At 43.9% G+C, this 21,899-nt stretch overlaps 2 protein-coding genes across 2 annotated transcripts in view; one reads left to right on the top strand and one right to left on the bottom strand.

Moving 5' to 3' along the window:
* The window catches only part of Shc4 (SHC adaptor protein 4), a 91,378-nt gene that overhangs the window by 28,231 nt on the left and 41,248 nt on the right, over window positions 1-21,899 (bottom strand). The window contains exons 3-6 of the mRNA XM_050134230.1: window positions 18,200-18,263; window positions 16,707-16,826; window positions 7,386-7,439; window positions 4,114-4,165 (exon numbers count right to left, since the gene is read on the bottom strand). Of these exons, the coding sequence (XP_049990187.1) occupies window positions 4,114-4,165; window positions 7,386-7,439; window positions 16,707-16,826; window positions 18,200-18,263 (290 nt within the window). The remainder of the gene's footprint in view (window positions 1-4,113; window positions 4,166-7,385; window positions 7,440-16,706; window positions 16,827-18,199; window positions 18,264-21,899) is intronic.
* Eid1 (EP300 interacting inhibitor of differentiation 1) lies at window positions 11,327-13,036 on the top strand. Its single transcript, XM_050134231.1, has one exon. It carries the CDS (start codon window positions 11,522-11,524, stop codon window positions 11,996-11,998), a length of 477 nt encoding a protein of 158 aa, XP_049990188.1. The 5' UTR covers window positions 11,327-11,521; the 3' UTR covers window positions 11,999-13,036.

Genomic DNA, 21,899 nt, shown 5'->3' with positions numbered 1-21,899 from the left:
AGCTACAAGAGGAATCAAACTACTCGCTCTGCAGACCAGGCTGGCCTCGAACTCACAGAGAGCCACTTGTCTCTGCTTCCTGAGTGCTGGGATTAAAGGTGTGCACCACCACCGCCTGGACATAATACTTTTTATAAAGGTCAAAAATCTTTGCTGGCACCTGGTGACCTCTCGGCATCCTCTATTCTCTACAGTCTTTTTCTGGCCTATGTCTTCAGCTGTGGCTCCCTAGCTTCTGCTCCTTTTCCTCCTCTGAAATCCTGTCTTTTTACGGACGCCATCACCAGCCACACACACAGTTAGCTCATTGCACTGCGCTTTCACCTGCACAGATCCTGTCTGAGCACAGACCCTGTGAAAGCTTCTGTTCCCTTGGCACCTCTCCTCCCCCATGCACATCCTACGGGTTATGTTTTTCCCTCTCACTAAATGACGAGTCTCTGCAGCCACACCTTTCTTCCATATTAGCTAGCTCACCCTTTGTGCATTAGGGTGCAATTAATCTCTCTCTCCTTCCCCCTCTGTCTCTCTGTCTCTCTCTGTCTGTCTGTGTGTCGGTGTGTCTCTGTTTCTGTGTATGTGTGTGTGTGCGCGCGCGCCCGCACGTGCGTGTGCATGCACACACTCAAATACTATGGTGGTTCTTCTCTGCAGACACACAGGACAGGAAAGGGAGGACCAGGTTGATGGGGAAATAACTAATTTTTAAACCCAGGAAAATCACCTAATGATTCTAAATTATCTGTTTTGATAGACCTGTTTTCCCGAGGAAAGAAAGATGAAAAAAAAAAAAAACAAAGTTATGTTTTCTAGGTGTTTTCTGCTACTTATCTCAAAACACTAGAAGCTAAATTTAAAAGACAACTACGGTCTGGCAAGATGACTCAGCAGGTAAAGGCCCCTGCTGCCAAGGGTGGTGAGCTGAGTTCAGTTCCTGGGCCCCATATGGTGGAGGGAGAGAATGACGCCCACTGACTGTCCTCCGACCTCCACTGCCCGCTGTGGCACATGCACGTGAATATACAACAACAGATCCGGGCCAGCACGCTAAGGCGTGAGGCTCTGACTCAGTCTGTCACATCACACACTGGCACCGGAGGGCATTACTACCCCACCCAGTCTTTTGACTTCACCTTGCTCTCATTACCTGAATAACAAGCAGACACATAAAGAAAGAAATTGAACCCTCTGGACTGTTTGTTTCTGAAAACCCCTCTGTGAGCTTGGCCAAAATTGCTCAAGAGTACTTTCTCAAAGCCCACATGCTCCTGGCGGTGGGCTCCCTTTGTGCAGCCCAGCCCTGCTGAGCCACTCGGCCTAGAAGGAGCATTCTGCATGGATATGCTGCCGCACACTGTTTCCTCCTTGTTTCGCTTAATTAATGGAGAAGAATAATTTGTGATTGTGCAGCCCTCACCCTCAGCACCTAACTCCGAACTTTGAACTCTCGCTACAGTTGACTCAAAATCAAAAGCCACAACCTGTCTACAAATACCCCTTGACTCTGATGTTTGTGTCAATACCAACTTGACAGAACGTAGAATCACCTGGTGGGTGACTTACAAGCATGCCTGTAAGGGATTATTTTGATTGTATTAAGTGAGAAGAGACGACCCACCCACTATGGGTGGCGCCATTCCCAGGCTGAGATCTTGAAGTATATATATAGAGAGAGAGAAAGGGAGCTGAGCAGCAAGCTTGTGTTCACCTGTCTCTGCTTCTGGTGACAGAGGTGACATGACTTGGTATTTCTAGCACATGTTACCTTGACACCCCTGCCATGGCAGCCACCCTTAAACAGTGAGCCAGAATAAACTCTTTCTTCCTTAAGTTACTCTGTTAAGACAGTGACAGATGCCAAAGTGAATTTACATCTGGATTCCAGGTGCTTTTCTTTGTCCTCTTTTTTTTTTTAAATAGGGTATCAGGGTCTCAGACTGGCCTGGAGCACAGCGTGTAGCTCGGCCTGGCCTCATATGCGTGATGATCCTCCTTCCTCATCTGTACTTTTTGTGGTAAGAAACAAAGGTTATTTGGAGCAAGCAGTTAGTTGGTGGCTCTTTGCTGGTAGTTTTTCCTGTGCCCTGCTCCTTCATCTCCCAATGGCTCTCCGTCATTATCCATTCAACATTATGAAGCTCAGAGCACCTCAGTTTCAATAGACTAAAGGGTTTGGCACCTGCTCTTTCCTTTCTTCCTTCTCAGGACTATGTCCTTCTTGGCAAGCAGTTTCCCAGCACCTACAATGTGCCAAGCTCGATGCCAATGGCTGCTTCTCATAATTTCACTCTGACAATCACACCGCTTCCATGGCTTCACGTCTCTCCCTAAATGCACCTGCTCCAGCCTGCCAGATCAGTCTTTCTATAGCTCGGCTTTGCCAACAGAACCTCCACCCATCCACCCACAGGATCAAGACTCGGCTTATTAGCTCTTTCCTATCTGCCCTGCTAGGCTCCTTCCTCCATATACCCCCTGCAGCTGTGCCTCCCAACACACCGTGCACCTGTCCGCCTTTGTGAGTTACAGTCTTTCAGTTCCCAAAGACCAGTCCGTATTAGCCAATTGTGTGGGAGCAAATGCCATCACTAGGGGGAGAAGAAGATCCCTAACTCCCAGTTTGGGATTTTTAATTAATTGAGGGGAACTGGCCTAAATTCATCTCTCGGAGAAGTCTGAATGTTCCAGGGTTAAGAAGGAGAAACGGGACTAACCATGTCTATCCAGAGAGGTCCAACCTTCTAAGGAACCTCAGGTCTTTAACTCAAAGCATGGCCAGGAGATGCATTTTGTAGACAACCTTATTATACCCTGGGATGAGACATTCACTCAACTCTTCCACTCAGTCATTCAAAACGTTGTTTCTGAGCAGTAGGTATGTCTGAGCCATTGTGAAGAGTGTCTGAGGAACAACCGTAAGAGAGAGAGTGCCTGCCTTCGTGGAGATCTCAGCCTGACAGGAAGAACACATGAAACATTCAGACAGGTGGGTGAGAGAAACAAGTGACGAAGTGTGGCTTGTTCACAAGAAGAGGGTACAGGCTGGGTGGTGGTGGCACACGCCTTTAATCCCAGTACTTGGGAGGCAGAGGCAGGTGGATCTTTGTGAGTTTGAGACCAGCCTGATCTACAAGAGCTAGTTCCAAGACAGGCTCCAAAGCTACAAAGAAACCCTTTCTCAAAAAACTAGAAAAAAAGAAGGAGGAGGAGGAGGAGGAGGAGGAGGAGGAGGAGGAGGAGGAGGAGGAGGAGGAGAAGAAGAAGAAGAAGAAGAAGAAGAAGAAGAAGAAGAAGAAGAAGAAGAAGAAGAAGAAGAAGAAGAAGAAGAAGAAGAAGAAGAAGAAGAAGAAGGTGGTACAGTGTCATGGTGGTGGGGAGCACATGACTAGAGGCAGATGCAACCGGTTGAAGGCCTCTCAAAAGAGACATTGGAGCCGAGACCCAAAGGCAGACAGGACTTGCCTCGCACTCACAAACCCCTGAAGGCTAGCCCTCGCACTGCATAAAGCTAGGCAAGGTAACACACGCCTGTAATCCCACTCAGGAGACGAAAGCAGGATGATCGGAAGTTTAAGGTTAGCTACATGGCGAGTTCAAGACCACGCTTGTCTCAAAAAAGAAGCTACGTACTCTATCTCAAAGTAACACTCCTTCAGCAGCAAGTGCATAAGGACACGGACACGGGGACAAACACACACACACATACACACAGAGAACAACACCAATGCCTCGTTGAGTTTTATGAGTCATTTCTGTATCACCCAGGGATCTGAGAGCCCTGCTACCACAACCAAACAGCTTCTTTTCTGAGTACATAAATATACAATAAGCTTTTTGGTTTGTGAATCTTTCAAGTGACTGAGCTTCCAATACTGCCTGGGAATTTTCCCAGTTTTCTCAGCTGGGAGAATTACTTATTTCCAATTCAAATTTGCATAGTTTTCTTAGAGTCCTTCAACATCACACTGCAGAGATGGTGCACCATTGCTCTGAGTGACACGCATTGCCATTGCTCTGAGTGACACGCATTACCGTGTACACTAGAAGTAACCATTGTTTTTGTAGTTGGTACTCATCAGGTCTTAGGGAGAGCCAGAAGTTATGTTTCCATACCTCGTTGGTTGACTGGATCTTTAGCTACATAGGCAACATAGTCTGTGGTATCCTAATAAAAAAGGAGAAACAATTGCATTTTAATGAACGAATTGTAACCACTGGAAGATAAGACTTCCTTAGGGCCCAACACTGAGGCAAATTTAGTCATAACTTTCTCTAGGGCAGGGGTTGTCAACCTTCCTAATGCTGCGACCCTTGATACAGTTCCTCAGGTTGTGGTGACTCCCCAACCATAAAATTATTTTTGTTGTTACTTCATAACTGTAATTTTGCTGCCTTTACGAACCATAATGTAAATATCTGTGTTTTCCAATGATCTTAGGTGACCGCCCCCCCCAAAGAGGTGACGACCCACAGGTTGAGAACCACTGCTCTGTAGCAACCTCTGTAGAGTTTAACAATTACAATGCATTTTCCGACCCTCACAGGGAGGGTGTGAAGACTGAAAAGTCAGAGACAGAGTGGATGTAGCATTAATACAAGAGAGCACAGCCAAGGATTCTTTAAAAGTATCTAGGAGCTACCTCCCGAGCTAAGCTGGAATATGCATGGCATTTAAGCAGCCACAAGAGCTAGCAGCTGGGGTGTGGCATTGGCACTGGCCCGTGTCCAACAGGCCCGTGTGCATCAGAAAATGAGTCCTCCAGAGACCTTTCTTTGATAACTCACTTGCGTGTGTGGAACGCAAGCTAGCTTACAGAATAATACACCAAAAAAAAAAATATAAACTATTTCATCAATAGATGGGGGAAATCGTTTTAAAGCCAAGAACCTATGAATAACTTAAGTGCAGAAAGAATTGTGTTGCTGACTTTGGGAAAGCAAGCAAAAAGGTGCTTGGGAATCCCAGCTTTTATTGGAACCAGTAAGCTGATGAATGGCAAGATTTTAATAATTAAAGATGCTTTCGTTATCTTAATCCTCAGTGGGAAAAATACCTACAATGCCATTTCAAAGCATAAAAAAAGGTCTCCAGAGGGAAGATTCGGGCTGCTGGCAGGAAGTAAAAGCCATGTTGGTAATGCCCTCCACATTAACAACCACAATGAATCACGCAGGAAGCAGATCTCAGGGTCAGCAGAACTGTCTTAAGTCATTTTTAAAAATAGCACACACCTAAGATGTCTCGGGCAAAGAAAAAGACAGGTTGAAGTGGCTTCTAAGTGAGTAAGGTCCTATCTGTGCGCTTTGCTCTCTCTTCCCTCAGAACTCAGGGTCACTGCAGACTCAAGAATCTCGGACCCCTTTCCCCGCCTGTTTCATCATCTTCCAAATGATCCCCAACTTTCTAATAGTTTTAAAATTCTATGACTGTAAATATCTGGGAGAAACCGCAGAATAGTCAAATGGAAAGAACAAATGTCGGGAAATATCTTGAATTTTTCACAAATCTGTGCCGTGTTTTCGAAACAGAGAAAGCACGGTGGCTGTAGAGGAATTTACAAGGGCTGCTCAAATGACTAAGAAAAACAAAAGCTTTTTGAGAAAGAACAAAAGTGAAGGAAGTCCAGCACTTGGGAGGCAGAGGCAGGCGGATCTCTGTGAGTTCGAGGCCAGCCTGGGCTACTGAGCGAGTTCTAGGACAGGCTCCAAAGCTACAGAGAAACCCTGTCTTGAAAAAAAAAAAAAGTGAAGGCGAGCAAACATCACGGGTTAGGAAGAATGATCCATATTTTTGAAAATTGGAGAAAAAAATGGTAGAAAAAAGATGACGATGCTGGACCACACAGGGACTTTTAACTCAGCCTGACCTTCCCTGTACCTGATGCTGGACCACACAGGAACCGTTAACTTAGCTTCACCTTCCCTGTTCCATTAGCTATTTCATATTTCACTTAAGGTGCTCAGGATGTCCTAAAGCAAATATGGGATTGGAATTCTAAGGGCCTCTTTGTAACCATATACCCTGCAGGTACACAATCTCATTTGGTTTTTGCACCACTGGGGTGATAGAAATTATTCCTGTCTTGTAAAGAAAGACCCCAAACCTTAGAAAAGTTAGTACATCGAATCTACTTGACTCTGATGCTTAACACTAGTCAACACTGCCTTCCTGACAAGAGGGCAAAATTTCACTGGCAGGGGGGTGTCCTGATGCCAATGCTTAGGATAGAGCCAGATCATCATTTAAAACCCAAGCCAGTAGATTTTTCAACTGCAGACATATACAGATTTCCCCACAGTGGCTGCAGATGGTTTGATTGGGGCAAGGTCAGTTCTTGAATAAATTTAAAGCTTCAAAACTATTTGAAGACAGAATGGAAAGCCTTATAATTCTGAAGAACAATAACAAATCATGCTGGGTAAAAGGAAATGAGGATCTGTGCACCAGCCCTAACATGACAGCAACCCTGGAACCTTGAAGAACAGGGTGAATTCAGGGCAACCACCAATCATTATTTTTTAACTACATCATAAAGAGTAAGTCTCTTCAAAAAGTGCCTGAGTCCCTTCCTGATTAATCTCTCTCTCTCTCTCTCTCTCTCTCTCTCTCTCTCTCTCTCTCTCTCTCTCTCTCATATCTAACTTTTGGTTTCATAATTGGGGACAAATCATGTCGCTGAATAGTCCCTGGGCACATCATGAAACAAAAGTCAGCCCGCATGTCCTGTTTGCTAATGGATCACCGATTAGTTAATCATGTATGGAGCCTCTCTCTAAAGACTCTGGTCCAGAAATGAGGCAGTGACGGATCAAGGAATGACACTGAAAAGTGGTCTGGGGGAGAAACCCTGCACACCATGTGGGAAACAAACACTACACAGCCTCTGAATAGAGAGGAGCTGGAAATTCTCCCTCCATAGCTGAGCAGGGGCTCCACGGGGTTTTGCAAATCGGGATGGTCATTATAGAATGGGCTTAGTGACCTTGGTTGGCAACAATGATGGTGAACGGGATTCCCATCATATTTTAAATCCAACTGGTAGTCTGCTTAGAACGCTCTCGGGAATGATTCTAAGAGAGGAATGGCACATAGGACACACACACTCTCATGACTTTGACGTTAACAACAACAACAACAACAACAAAAAGATCAGCTGATAACAGCAGAAGCCAGCAGTCTTCCAGTAAGCCTAAGCTTTTACAGTTCAGACACAGGGAACATCTGCCCGAAGGACTGCTTTTGGTTTTGTTCTGTTCAGCTTTCCACCTGATATATGTAGTCTTTAACAAATTGAGATCTCTGGGAAAGACACGAAGCAGTTAGTATTCTGCATACGGGAGTTCTTAGCAGTCGCAAAAAAGTACTTTTACGGATCGGTACTTACAGGGTCCCCTCCAGAGGCAAATGAGATCGATTGCATTTGATGCTTTGCAATAATCTGGAAAACAAAAAGAAATTAAACATGTATAATGCTCTAATGCATTTGTTCTGTCTCCACCTGCTTATCGTCCCTTTAGAAACCTCTCTGCCTACAATTCTAAAACAAACCCTTTTGTTGTTGTTGTTGGTTTTTTTTGGCATAAGGGTTGAAGTCAAAGCTTTGTCCCCACCTAGAGAGACTTATTATTGAGGTCTACCCATTCATTCAGTGAATATAAACCTTTCAATATATGACACTGAGAAGTGTTTTATGGGGGAACTGAGGCAGGGAGTAGGAAAGAGAGCAGCTCTCGCTTCCACTAAGGACCATAGGGGCCTAAGGATTCTAGGGGTCACCTTTTGCTGTCATGTGGGCAAAGCCTACTAGAATATGAAATTTTCCTTCTGGAAAAACTGAGAGCTGAAAGTTAAGAACAGAAAAAAAAAATGATGGGAGGATGTGTTCCATCACTTTGACCAGTACTTTCCCCACGTCCCTTCATATTCTTTCCATTTATATTTTTACTAAATTTATTTCTATTATAGACCTATTATATTTACTTTTGTTTTAATCGTTCACTACCATGTATCCAAGCACACTAATATTAAGAATTATAACATGGGGGCTGGAGAGATGGCTCAGCGGTTAAGAGCACTGCCTGCTCTTCCAAAGGTCCTGAGTTCAATTCCCAGCAACCACATGGTGGCTCACAACCATCTGTAATGAGGTCTGGTGCCCTCTTCTGGCCTGCAGGCATACAAGCAGACAGAATACTGTATAAATAATAAAATAAAAAAAAAAAGAATTATAACATGGGAGCTGGAAAGGTGCTCCATGTTTAAGGAGCCTCTCCCGGGTTCCTCCCCCAGCATCTACACATTGGATCACAACCATGTGTAATTCTGGTCACAGGATCCAGTGCCCTCTACTGGCCTCTTGGGGACCCAAACATGCACATAGTACACAAATACACATAGAGGCAAAACACCCACCCACATAAAAGTAAAACAAATCTAAAGACAGTATAAAACTTTAAAGATTTCTAATGTGGAGTATGACTAGCCAGATAGCTGCATTAATTAGCACAAAATGATAGTTTTATTTGCGATACTAATTTGTTTACTTGTGTTTGGAAGCGAACACAATACAATACAGCCAACCATTGATTTGCAAAAGTAAACTGTTATACAGTTCTAAAGGTTCATCAAAACACCAGCCATGCAACTACTAATGTATTCTGACAGCAGAACCGTGTGGCAGAACCTGCTAAGGCTGTCCGTACATATATGGCAGCCAAGAAAATCTGCTCCTAGATGGACATCCAACGAGAACTGAGTAAATACACGCAACAAATTATATTATCAAGAAATAACTATTTAAAATAGCCCTGAATTAGAAGCAATTCCCAAAGTCAATTGTTGTGATATTCAAATAGGAGACTACTAACATTATTACATTGTTGTTACATCAACGTGTTTGGTAGGTTAAAGAAAAAAGTCAAACACAAAGAATAAATTAATGTATTATTTAATTTAAGAAAAATGGCAAAGATTTTATTGAAATATTTGCTTAAAATGTGTCTAGTGGTTATTCATGAGGCACAAGGAAAGGAAAAAGTATTTTCTGAGATCCACGAAGCGTTCCTTTTCTTCTGGGTTGTAGGTAAACAAATAACATTCAGTTTGTGGTTATCAAACCACACACATGACTTACGCACTTCTATGAGTTAATATTTCAGTAAGAGCAAAATCAACATGCAGAGATCATATACCAATAACCACTCATCAGAAACTGCATTTAATGGGCAAAAAGGAAGATTTCATACAAGTATGTCCAAATATAAAAGCAGTAAAGACTCATGTAATACTTTAGGGAAAACATGACCTCTGGCAGAAGAGAAGGCAAAAGTGATATAACCATCAGAGGAGGAAGGGCAATGCTGTGACTGGTGTCTTCTGGACATGGCAGGGCCACTGTGCCATGAATTCACAGCATCTGTGGATATCCTCACAATTCCTGCACGAGACCACCAGCCCAAATCCCAGCCTCGGTAGGAGCGCTCTCATGGCCAGAGGCCTAGCTGAGGAGCCATTAGCAGGCGATGACTTCTAGAAGAACCAGTCTTCTTTGCAGGCATGGTAACGGGTAGGTGGCCCATGCTCCAGTGGATGGCCTCCCATTCAAGCACATATGTGCAGCACTAAGTGGACTTAGTGGGTCATTAAAAAACAAAACAAGAAAATATTAATTTTGGAGAGGATATGATATGTTGGGAGGCCTGAGAGGAGTTGGTGGATGGAAATGGGAGAGTGAATAGGATCCTATAGCATTATATAAATGTATGAAATCCTCAAGAACAAAATTTTAAATCTTCTTAAGTAGAAAGATATATATCACTTTATGTATATGAAGGTAATATTATAAAGATGTCAATAATTGTTCCCTGAACTAATTTACAAATACCATGAAATTCTACCAGTCATTAGTGTAGTTTTTCAAGCTGTTTTTAAAATGTATATGGAAGAATAAATATTAAAAAAAAAACTAGGGCATATTTTTAAACAAGTGGACAAGGTTTACCTTGTCAAGTAGCAAGGCATATTACTGTAGTTGGAAAATCCATCTTAATAGTACAACAATAGAAAACGAATTATTTGGTTACATACAAACTAATTTTAAAAGTTTTATATAAGATTCCTTAAGCATACAGACTCGAAGAATATATTTGTAAGATGAAAAACAATATATAGATACATTTTCAAAGAATTCCTACAAATCAGCAAAACAAACATAGTAAGGCCTATTAATGTATTGAAAGAAAGCAAACATTCCCTATGCCTACTGAAAGATAATTGTCCTCGAATAAATTAAAGCTATGGAAAAATTATAAGGATACAGTCAGGGCTGGAGAGCTGGCTTAGCAGTAAACACCATCGACTGCTCACACTAAGGACCAGAGTTCGAGTCCCAGTACCCACAGGGCAGTGCACAACTATGACCTCATTTCCAGGAGATCAGCTCCCTCTTCTGGTCTCTGCAGGCCATGCACACTCATGGCGCAGGGACATTACATGCAAGTAAAACATCCATACACATAAAAGAGAACAAATTGATAAAAACTGAAATTTAATTTTATTAATTCAATAAAACAACTGGTGGCAAGGGTGTGAATATTCTCAAACACTGCAGCTTAAGTTTGCAGAGCAAGTGTGCGTGCGCAAACACACACACACATTTGTCCTTGATTAGGGTCAACTTCAGTATATTTAGAAGAAAAAAATGGAAAGTTGAATTTTCACACAACTCAGTCATGCTGGCTAGGTGGCTTTGAAATGATGAGCGGTACTGGTTACTGGGGATGCTGGAGAGGCAGGGAGAAGGATGACTGACAGGGGATGCTGGAGAGGCAGGGAGAAGCATGACTGACAGGGGATGCTGTGGAGGCAGGGAGAAGGATGACTGACAGGGGATGCTGGGGAGGCAGGGAGAAGCATGACTGACAGGGATGCTGTGGAGGCAGGGGGAAGGATGACTAACAGGGGATGCTGGGGAGGCAGGGAGATAGTGGAGAGGCGGCTGTCTGTCCCAGAAACCCGGTGCTTTCCGGCTTGCAGCTAAGCGGGAAGTGAGGCAAAAGCAAGCAGTAATCAAGGAACTTGGAGCGGGTCTGCAGGCGGAAGGTCCAGACCCAGCAGCGACCTCCGGAGCCCACCCAGACCCTAGGGGGATCGGAGAGGGGGTTGGGGCAGTGGGGGTAGAAACAGAGCTCGTGCACGCGCACCACGCCCACCGCGCGCCAGGCCACCTACTCGCCTGCGCAAGCGCGCGGTGCTGGCACGCGCACCACGCCCGCCTACTCGCTTGCGCGCGTGCCCCGTGTCCCCGCTCTCGCGTCACGCATGCCCACTCGCCTGCGCACGCACGCACGCAGCCCCGCTCGCGCACCACGCCGGTCCCCGTCCTCTGCGCACGCGTGCCACGCCTGCTCGCGCGCTCGCGTGCCGCGCCCGCCCACTTGCCTGCGCACGCGCACCACGCCCGTTCGCGCGTCCGTCTCCGTGGAAGCTTTTTTTGCCTGGCTGCGTTAAGTAGCATCCACCATGGCGGAGATGGCAGAGCTTTGCGAGCTGTACGAAGAGAGCAACGAGCTGCAGATGGACGTGCTGCCCGGCGAGGGCGACATGGAGGTAGGCCGCGGGGCCCGCGGGCCGGCCGCGGAGGAGGGTCCCATGGAGGAGGAGGCCGGGCCGGCCGCCCGCGCCCAGCGCGGCCTGTTCCCCGAGGCTGGCGCAGACCTGGAGGGCGACGAGTTTGATGACTGGGAGGACGACTACGAGTTCCCGGAGGAGGAGCGCTGGAGCGGCGCGATGCACAGGGTGTCTGCCGCGCTGGAGGAAGCCAACAAGGTGTTCCTGAGAACGGCGCGCGCCGGCGATGCCTTGGATGGCGGCTTTCAGGCGCGGTGCGAGAAGAGCCCTTTCGACCAGCTAGCTTTTATCGAAGAGCTGTTTTCGCTGATGGTTGTCAATCGACTGACCGAAGAGCTCGGCTGTGATGAGATCATTGATCGGGAGTAAATGCTGACGAAAGAGGAGGAAACTACCTGAGAGGGAGAGATTCAACATTCTGCTATTTTTGGGTTCGTTCCAAATAGTTTTGTGCACACACACACAAAAAATAACGGTTTTTGTTTCTCGGAGTAGAAGACAAGACAGTGAGTGGCCGTGCAGTTGTGGAAAAGGAGAATCAAGGAAGAAGGGGCTCAGCAAAAAGCTCTGGCTCAGACTGTTGAACGAGATGATTTCCCTTGCGTCGGAGAACTTTCTCGTGTTAAGCTTGTAAAGATGGTTTTGCAAGAGAAAATCGTGACTGCCAATACAAGAATCTAATGAAAGAATAAGGAAAAAAATACATCCACAAGATAACTTTGATTCGAACTGAAAGCCTGTTGAGAAAACTTTCCAAATTCTATTTTGTGGTTTATGTAAATCAGATATCAAAAGCTGAATTTGAGATTTAAGATTGAGTATTCAACCCCAAAGGATAAGCAAAGTTGTTATGTGTGTATAAGTGTAGACGTGTTATCATGTGTACTATCATCTTAAAATGTGTTACAGAAGCTACTGGAATTTTGACTGCACTTGTATCTTCATGATTTATAAAGCTACTGTGATCTGTAATTTGAAAAAAAAATCCATTGTGATGATTTTTAAAGTTAAAAAAACAACCAAGATGTCTTTTTAAAGTTTTAAGTTCATGCATTAAAATGTGTGGGAAAGCCCAAAGAAAAACTTTCTAATACCCTTTTATACTAGGGACATTTTGCTTGCTGTTTTTTTACCTTGACAGATGGTAAGACTATAGCTGAACTTCATATTGTGAGAACTGTTTGTGAAAATTGTCAAGAACAAGGAAATCCTACCTGTACCTATAAAAGATTTTGTGAGCTATTATGCTGTCAAACTTTGAAAGTTTTCAACCTGCTCAGAAGTCCACCTGGGTACCTGATACTCATATTCTCTCCTCTCTCCCTCTCTTTCTCTCCCTCCTTCTAATTATGCTTGTTAGTCCTTATGCACCAGCATTGGCGATAATAAATTTTCCTGTTATGTGTATTTTGTTTTGTCTAATAACTTTGCATACATAACTTTATACAAAATTCCTTTACATTGCATGCATCTTAAGATTGGAACAGCCAGTGCTTACAGTGTAAACGAACCGTTTTCAATTACCTGACAAATGTATTCTGAGAAGTTAAGATTAGGTAAACTGAAGAATTTTCTGAAAGAATTGACCAGCCAGCGGAAACCGCTCTCTGCTGTGGGTGATTTGGAGAAGATGCTGAAGTCCTTGAGTGGTAATTGCACCAAAGGTCTTGCCAAGAAAAATGAATATATTAGCACATCTTTTATGATGAATTTAAAAAGTCCTGTGCCGTGATGGCAATATAAGACAGTAGGTTAACTGTAAGGGTTTCATGAGATTTTTTTGTTTGTTTTACATTCATTTTGTTTGGGAGGCTGGGCTGATGAGATGGCCCAGTGGGCAAAGGCACTTTCCGCCATACAGCCAAGCCTGATGCCCCGAGTTTGAGCTCAGGAGCCTATGTGGTGGGGGGAGGGGAATAACTGCCCCAAGGGTTGTAGTTAGTCCTGAGGTTCTAGTCCACCCTCCTGCTCATGCAGAGCACCTATTCGTGATTCTGCCCCAGTTGCATGTGGTTGCAATAGGTGCTGAAATACATGGAAGGGGGAAGCTACCCAACATAGGATTCTGTTGAACTGACATTTGGGGGGTTGCCACTCATGTTAGGATATGACCTGTAGTGCAGCTATAAACACTGAGTAACCCCCAGCTGTCTTTACTGACCCAATAAATTCACTGACTGACTAGTTGACCTTGGGGGAATCATCGATTTGATTTATTGGTGTCTATTTGGGGTAAATTGCTCACACCTCCCCTGGAAAAGTAATGACAGTGTCCACAAAGTTGAACGTATCTAAGTTTGGGGACCAAAGTATATCTTGAAAGTTAGGAGGAGCCATGCATTTGGTATTTGTGCGTATGTGGGGAGGGCACCTGCCGTAGCAAGCAGAGGTCAAAGGATAGCCTTAAGGAGTTGGTTCTCTCTTCTCACCATGCATGCCTGGGAATCAAATAGGTAATCAGGCTTGGTAGCCTATCTCACCAGCCCGTATTCTCTTAGATTTCATGACCTCTCAATAGTTAACTAGTCATTTGCTCGTGCTATATCCATGAGGACTCCTCCACTGACTTCATCCCTTGAACATTTTAACTGTTCTTTTCCTGGTATATATGAAACAAATCTCAAAATCTAAAACTTACGTGATTCCAGAGGCCCCTGCACATGACTGACTGTGGAAGCAGTAACAATGGGCAGAGGAGTCTCTAAACAGCCCAGCTAGGCTAGTTGTGCAGAGAGCCCCAGAGATGCAGCTTTTGTGAGTCCTCATCCATGCTGGATGGGTCTTTATTTTTTTTTCCCTGAGCAGCTGCCTTTGAGGTCATCCATGCACTTTTAAGTAACCCCTCACCCGATAAACTCACTGCTCACTGAGCTAGGTTTGCGTGGAACCGATGGGTCTGCCATCAGTGCCTTACCTTGTGCAAACAGGTGTTTGTTGACATCTCTCCAGGAAAAGTCATACAACACACCTCTAACCGCCATGGCTAAAGAAGAATAGTGGAGAGAAGAGACAGGCTGGGCAGCCTCACCACCGTGTGCACCACAACCCCATTGTTGACACCCCCCAATTCTCTTTAGTTTCCCCTTGGAAAGGGTCGTTTAAAAACAATTATTAGCCAGAGGTGGTGGCATGCACCTTTAATCCCCACACTCAGAAGGGAGAGACAGGATCTCTGAGTTCAAGGCTAGCCTGGACTACATAGCAAGTTCCAGGACTACCATAGAGAGACTGTCTCAAAAGCAAACAAAAACCCGAACAAACAAAAACCGATTATTAGATTCTGCACATGAGGCTGTCACCAGGATATCTCCAGCTTTGCCTTTTAAAAACAGTAAGTAATCGGTGTAGTTCAATGAGACGTCAACTCTAAACACAACGAGTCCCTATGGTACCATATGCAAGTAAAACCAGAACTGCAGTTTACACATGCAAATACCCTGAGGTCAGAATGGTTGAATGGATGAAATTTCACTTGGGTTGCATCTTCCGCCTTTGCCCTCCAAACTATGCACCACTGTGCTCACTATGGTATCACCTATACTTGGATAGATAAGCAACACCCACCAATCATGACTATTGCATTGTTTCATGGTTAACAGTGTCCTCTGAGCTATTTTATACTACTAAGTGAGCTGTACATTTCATCATCCGAAAAAAGCAACAATGAAGTTGTTGACGGTTTTGCATATTATGCTTTTGGCTTCCTGGGTGCTAGGAATGTACCTGAAAAGGCCTTGCAGAAAGAATGAGTAAACAATATCGGGCACCACATTGCCAGCATTGTGCTAAGTGATTTGCATTCGTTACCTCACTTAATGACCTTATAAGAGCATTCAAATGATGCAAGGAGCCTTGTAAATAGGTACTGTGACCCAGAGATCACCAAGAAGCCATCCATGGGTCCTTGGTAAACAGTACTCCCCATAGGAACAGCCTCGGTTACTGATATTAGACACACAGCAAGATCAGGCTCCAAAATGTATAATAAATCATCTGGCTTGAGCAGCTTTCACGGTAGTTCCCACGCATGTTTAGCCCAGTGTCTGTGCCTCTTTTATATGTGTTGCAGCAGAGTGGTTCTCTAGTGAGTAACCTTTGCAGGAAACCCAGGCAACCTTAGCATTCCAGATCATGAAAGGAAAATGATGTCCACATTGTTACATCTTAGAGAGCGCTCAACTAAAAGGCCTGGATGGTAACACTTCCCGCACACATTTCAGTTAGCTGCTTTTGTTGGGGGCTCTTCTCTGAGGCAAACTGCCTCCATCTTCAAGAATCCAGTGTACCCATTTGTGAAAGATCAGTCAAAAAAAACTTGACATTCTCTCGCAAGAAAGAAGGACAGGGAGGGTACAGGACCCTCAGTAAAGTATCCAGAGTATCCAACAACTCCTCCCAACTAGTTGAATGCAATTCTGCCCTAATTGCACGTGTTCTCAGAGAGGGGCTAGGACTCCATAAGGTGGGAAGGACTTGGGTCCAGGCTCTATCCACACAGCCATGGGAGAGTCACCATCCATACTGGGTGCAGAGTTCTCAGTGTGACTGTTTCAAGGCCATCCATGCTCCTGCCTGTAACCCTTCACCTAGGCTTTGTAAGTGAGCCAGCTTCCTTAGTTCCCCGGGGTAAACTTTGGGAAACTGTATGATTTGTCAGTGGCACCTTATGAGGAGAGGAGGTAAGTGTTGTCTAGTCCGCCATGCCTGGAGAAAATTCTATAGCATATTAACCCCATGCTAACCCCGATAGCACCTTTGCTCTTTGTCCTTCATCTGACCTCAGTCCAATAACCACATCAGGGATAGGAACTGGCAAACAATATTAGCTGTGTCCTCTATCTTTGGTTCCTTATACAGAACCAGTGAGGGGCAGTAAGTGGTTTTGTAGGCAGTTAAACTCCACAGCAGGAGTAACACTGTTAGGAACTCTAATTACTGAATGCAGAAATCTTGGGGAATTTTTCTCTTTGTAGCTTATTAAATTGTAAGCACACTCTGACACCTTATTCTCTTACTAACCACAGACCTCCAGGAAAAAAAAAATAATATGCCAAACTATAACCATTGGTGACCTTACCTGTTGGTTGTCAAGGTTCATCAGTACGAGGCTGCATGTCGACACGGTCAGTTTTATATTCATTCCTGAAAACTGAAGGTTGCTTTTGCCAAGAACCGTTGACAGGGACTTAACGGGAGCCTTTAAAAATAGCAAAGCATCATTGTAAGCTATGGATGAGCACCGCCTCCTCTCTGTTTCATTTTCTATAAACCAAATGAGCCGGAACGGCTGTGTGGTAGGACTTCACCAAAGCCTTGGCTCTTCATGGGACACGTGGGTATCAGAGTGTGTGTGTGTCAGAGGAGCAGTGCCAGGGCATGCTGCCTGAGACATCGCGACACAGATGTTATGGACATCGCGGTACTTCACTGTACTTACAGTCTCTGCTCTTAGGAAAAATAGTGGTTTGTCTACAGAAGAGCAGAAGACACATTATTTTCCAGCTGTCGTTCCTTCGCATATTGGCATTAAATTATTTTATCCTTGTGTTGTATTATATTCCAATACTGGATTAGTAAGGAAAAGTTGTTGTATGAATCACTCACTTGAGTTTCATAAAATACCACTAAGGGAATTTTGGCTTGAGACTAGGTCAAAATTTCAAGGAATTTCTGAAATGGTCCGAGGCACACTTCTGCCACTCAGGGCTACATATTTGTATGAAGTGTTATTCTCAGTCACTTCCGACACAAAATAAGATGTCCATTAAATCTGAAGGTTGTATAAGATGTTCTGTAGGTCTGCATTATCAAATATACTGCCAAAATTGAACTCTTTCTATAGAGACTGAGAAGCACATCCTCATTAGTATGCAAATGGGCTGTCACCGTTAGTAACTGTTTCCAGAAATCATGTATGCTAGACATTTTTTTATTTATTATTATCAGTTTATGTGGACCAAAGTGTGTTTATGAATGTTGGCATGTGCATGTCACAGCACATATGTGAAGGTAAAAGAAAGACTTTCAGGAGTTGGTTCTATCCCTCCACCTCTAGAGCTGGGGTCGTGGAAACTCACGCTGGGGATCTCCCCAGCTGTCTAGCTCAGCCAAGGTCCCAGCTCCCACCCTCAGAACACATGCATTCAGAGAGAGAGAGAGAGAGAGAGAGAGAGAGAGAGAGAGGGAGAAGAGGAGGAGGAGGAGAAGGAGGAGGAGGAGGACATGCATGCCTGTAATCTCTACAGTGGAGACAGAGACAGATTCCTTGAGCTCAGTGGCCAGCTAGCTTAGCCTACTTGGCAAGTCCAAGGCCAGTAACAGACCCTGTCTCCAAAACAAGAAAACAAACAAACAAACAAATAATGCAGGCAGAGGGAGACGAGCTGCCACAAGCACAAGCATACGTGTACACACATCCACACCCACATTCAAACATGCGCACACATACATAAAATTCTCAGACAAAAAAAGGGACCACAAAAAAAAAATTAAAGAAGTCCAGGAATACAAGGACCACTTTTATACCATAGTTAAGGCGACATAAAACAAGAAGCTCATGGAAATATTCACCTTTCGCTTTTTCATGGCTCCATGGACCCTAGGGACAGCTTCACACAGGCGGCTTATTGCTTCCCTAAAGACAGAAACCATAGAAAGTCTTAGCATTCTACCTGTGGTCTGTAAGTCATCAAGAGCAGCATTCAAGAGAGGGTTCAGAAAGGGTAACGGGTAGCTGCCATATGATTTTAGCTCAGCCCCACGCTGTAAGGCACTGCACTTACTTTTTCAGCATCTCAAACCCAGGAAGTCTTAGCAGCGCTCTAATACCGAAAAGTTGTCTTACTAGGAGTCCTGTGATTCGCTTTATTGGTCTTTCCCCGCCCTTTGGATTTTCAGATTTCTTTTATGGTGATGCTGATTTTTACCAGGCAAGGGCAAACCGTTTTCTTGGAATAAATCACAATTCTACCCTGAGCAAAATCCTCACCATGGTGCATAAAGGTCATACTATTTCACCACAAAACACAATTAAATATAAATGAATCTGACCGTAGAGGAAGTTTATGAGGGATAGGAAAAGCATTGAACTTCAAGGTGGTCTCAAATGGAGCCATACTGACTCAGCTACGGCTACAAGCCATTGAACTCTCGTGTAATTTCACAGAGCAAAAAAAAAAAAAAATCAATTTCAAGTTTTCTCCTTTGCTTCTTTTCTGACCTTACTGTATGCCACACTTCCTGAGGAACAGGCAGCACTATTAATAAATAAGAGTAGCTGGTTAATGGAGGTAGTGAAGGAGCAGGTACCACCTCCCCCCAGAAGGGTGGTTATAATGAGAAGCTTCTGGTCCAGGGTAGAGCATTCATAACCAACCAGGCTTCCCTCTCTAAGTGGAACACCCAGCCTGTTCACAATACAAAGGGAAAAGATCGTTGTTAAAATTAACAAATTGCATGTATACATACACACAATGCTGTATTGTAGCTTTTTAATATAGTTTATGATGATCCAAAGGGAGGAGCCATCAGAGCAAACAAAGGCTTGCAGACATGCTTCTGAAAAGTCAGTTAGTACAGGTCGGAGCTCCGTGTTCTAACTGACATTGCAGAAGTGCGTAGAATTTCCAAAGATTCTGGGCATCATTTCTACATAAAATGTTGTGGCTCAGAATCTCTGGTTTTCTCTGTATAAAGAAACTTTCTCCCGAGGCATTATTGTTTCCTTTCACGTGACTGCTTGTGGTACTCAGCAGGGGAAAGGACTGCTCTTTGGGTCCGTATTCTCTTGGGAGGCCATATTTATTGTTCCTCCGGTAGTCCAACCCTTGTTTTCTGGAACTGACTGAAGGATGATGCAGATGTTTGGACTTTCTTGCTTGGTTGTGTGTTTGATATTTTAGTCACCTAAATGATTATTTGAATTGATGATTGATTGCAATTGATCCACGTTGACCTCTGGGATCGCCAAAATAACTCACCTAGGTTCCTTGCTGTATTGATAGAATTCAATAGAGTATTTTAAGAATTGGAAGACTGTCTACTTCCTGACAGCCACTGGGAGTGCCAGACAAGCAGTTTGAAAAAAAAAAAAAACAGTAGGAATAGTGATGGATGTTGACGCTGCCACCTACAATAACTGCTAATTAGTGGTAGAAGTCACCACTTTTATACAGTACCCTGTGCTTCCGCAAAGTGTTTTCCCAAACAGTCTGGTTCTTGTACATCAGCTGTCTGTATCTTCTAATGAAATTAGCATTGTGAATCTGACTTAAAGAGAATGGTCCCTCTCAGAAGGTGAACCATCCTGGAAGAGTGGGGGTTGGGAACACAAAAGTATGAGCAAGGACAAGAAGGCATCCAGTACTGACTGGATGACGGGAGCTCAAGTCTGTGACAGTGCCAGGGCCTGGTGTGGGAAGCTGAGGGACAGATTAGCAGTTAAAGACCAGAGAGCTGATGCTCAAGACAATATATAGACAAGCGAGCACAACTGTGTACCAATACAACTTTATTTTTGGGAATAAGGGCCAGCCAGATCTGGCTGATGGGCCATAGTGTGCCGTGCCCTGAATTAAACCACTTGCACAACAATAGAAAAGTTCAGTCTTGAAAAACAAAGCCGGCTATGGTGGGTTCACATCCTAGCACTCAGGAGACTGAGACGGAAAAGAAGGGCTTCAGTTCTAGGCCAGCCTGAGCTACAGAGCAAGACACTGTCTCAAATAACAAAAGAAAACAAAATGGGAAAAGGTTAATATGCATCATACTTTTAAAACTGAAAATTAGAAAAAATCTACAAGATATCTCATGCTCACTTAAATTAGGAAAAAAAAAGAAAAAACACAAAATAGGATTTTAGAAAAAATGGGAAATTCTAGTTCAAATGTATTTCTCCATCGTTAGGGACCTATCAATTATTCTAAGGAGTAATTTGGTAAAATTTGGCAAATACTGGGCCTGTGAGGTGATTCCATTAATAAAGGCATTTACTGCCAAGCCTTGAGGCTGAGTTTGTCACCTGGGGCCCACATGGTAGAAATAGAGAACTGACCCCTATAAGTTGTCCTCTGACCTCCACAAGTGCACCATGACACGCACGCCCCCCCCGCACACATACACAATCAATCAACCAATCAATCAATCAATGGAAGTGCAAAACATTTTAGAATAACAAATATAAGAGTTTGATGGGCGAGAATGTGAGCTGAAATGCTTGAATACTGTGTATGTAACAGAAATTCTTTAATTTTAGAGTAAAAATACTGACCCACAACTAAGGGATAGATAAAATGCAAAAGCTAAGCGCTGTGATTTGGGATGCCAGGTATTCAGACTATGGAAGTCCTGGGGGAGGGTCATATGAAGCGGAGGGGAAAGGGTCAATGTTCGAACGGGATGTGGTGGCTACACTCATCCTGTCCAGACAACACTACAGAAAGTGCCGATGGGGTCATGTGGCTGTGCTTCCAGCCTATGGGCCCAGCACTTGGTCCCTGAGAGAGGCTGGGAATTCACAGCCAGCCTGGGCTACATAGCAACATGGTCTCCAAAAAGCAAACAAGCTTATAAACACTAACTTGGGTTATTTACGGCATTTGTGACTTACTGTTTATATTTCTCTTTCTTTTAAGTGTTTATTACTGATTTTAATTCTTATGAGTATGTGTGTGCCTGAGTGTGTATATGTATACCATATATGTGCAGAAGTCCACAGAGCTAAGAAGCATGAAGACATCAGATTCTCTGGAACTGGAGTTTCAGGCCACTGTGAGCCACCATGTGGGTGCTGGGAATTAAATCATGATCTTTTGAAAAAGCAGTAAGTGTTTTTGGATTATTTCTTGTTTCTGACTCTATTGTAGTTAGGTATAAGCAATATAAATAATGTTTTATCTCTATCTGAAGTTGATTAGATAAACAATCGTTTGGGGGCTTTTTTTTTTTTTTAGACATTTTTAAGACAGTTTCTCTGTGAAACCATCCTGGTTGTACTGGAACTGACTTCATAGACCAGACTGGCCAAAAACTCTCTGAGGTCTATCCTCCTGCCTCTGCCTCCAAGGTGCTGGAATTAAAGGTGTATGCCACCACCGCCTAGCAGATAAACAATCTTTTAAAACTATTTTTGTTTTGTTTGGCTTCTGTTGTTGTTTTTTTTTTTTTTTTGAGAGAAGATTTTATTGTATAGCTCAGGCTAGCCCTGAGTTCCTGGCTCTCCAGCATGCCAGAACTAACAAACTGACTCCCTTGGCCAGGGTTGCTTTGTTAC

The sequence above is a fragment of the Alexandromys fortis genome, unplaced genomic scaffold (assembly GCF_014885135.2).
Source record: "Alexandromys fortis isolate MF-2015 unplaced genomic scaffold, M_Fortis_MF-2015_v1.1 scaffold_6, whole genome shotgun sequence".
Taxonomy (NCBI): domain Eukaryota; kingdom Metazoa; phylum Chordata; class Mammalia; order Rodentia; family Cricetidae; genus Alexandromys; species Alexandromys fortis.
This window is presented reverse-complemented; position numbering and strand designations above follow the sequence as displayed.

Coding starts and splice junctions, on each gene's coding strand:
- Eid1 (XM_050134231.1), top strand. CDS start 11,522: ATGGCGGAGATGGCAGAGCTTTGCGAGCTGTACGAAGAGAGCAACGAG.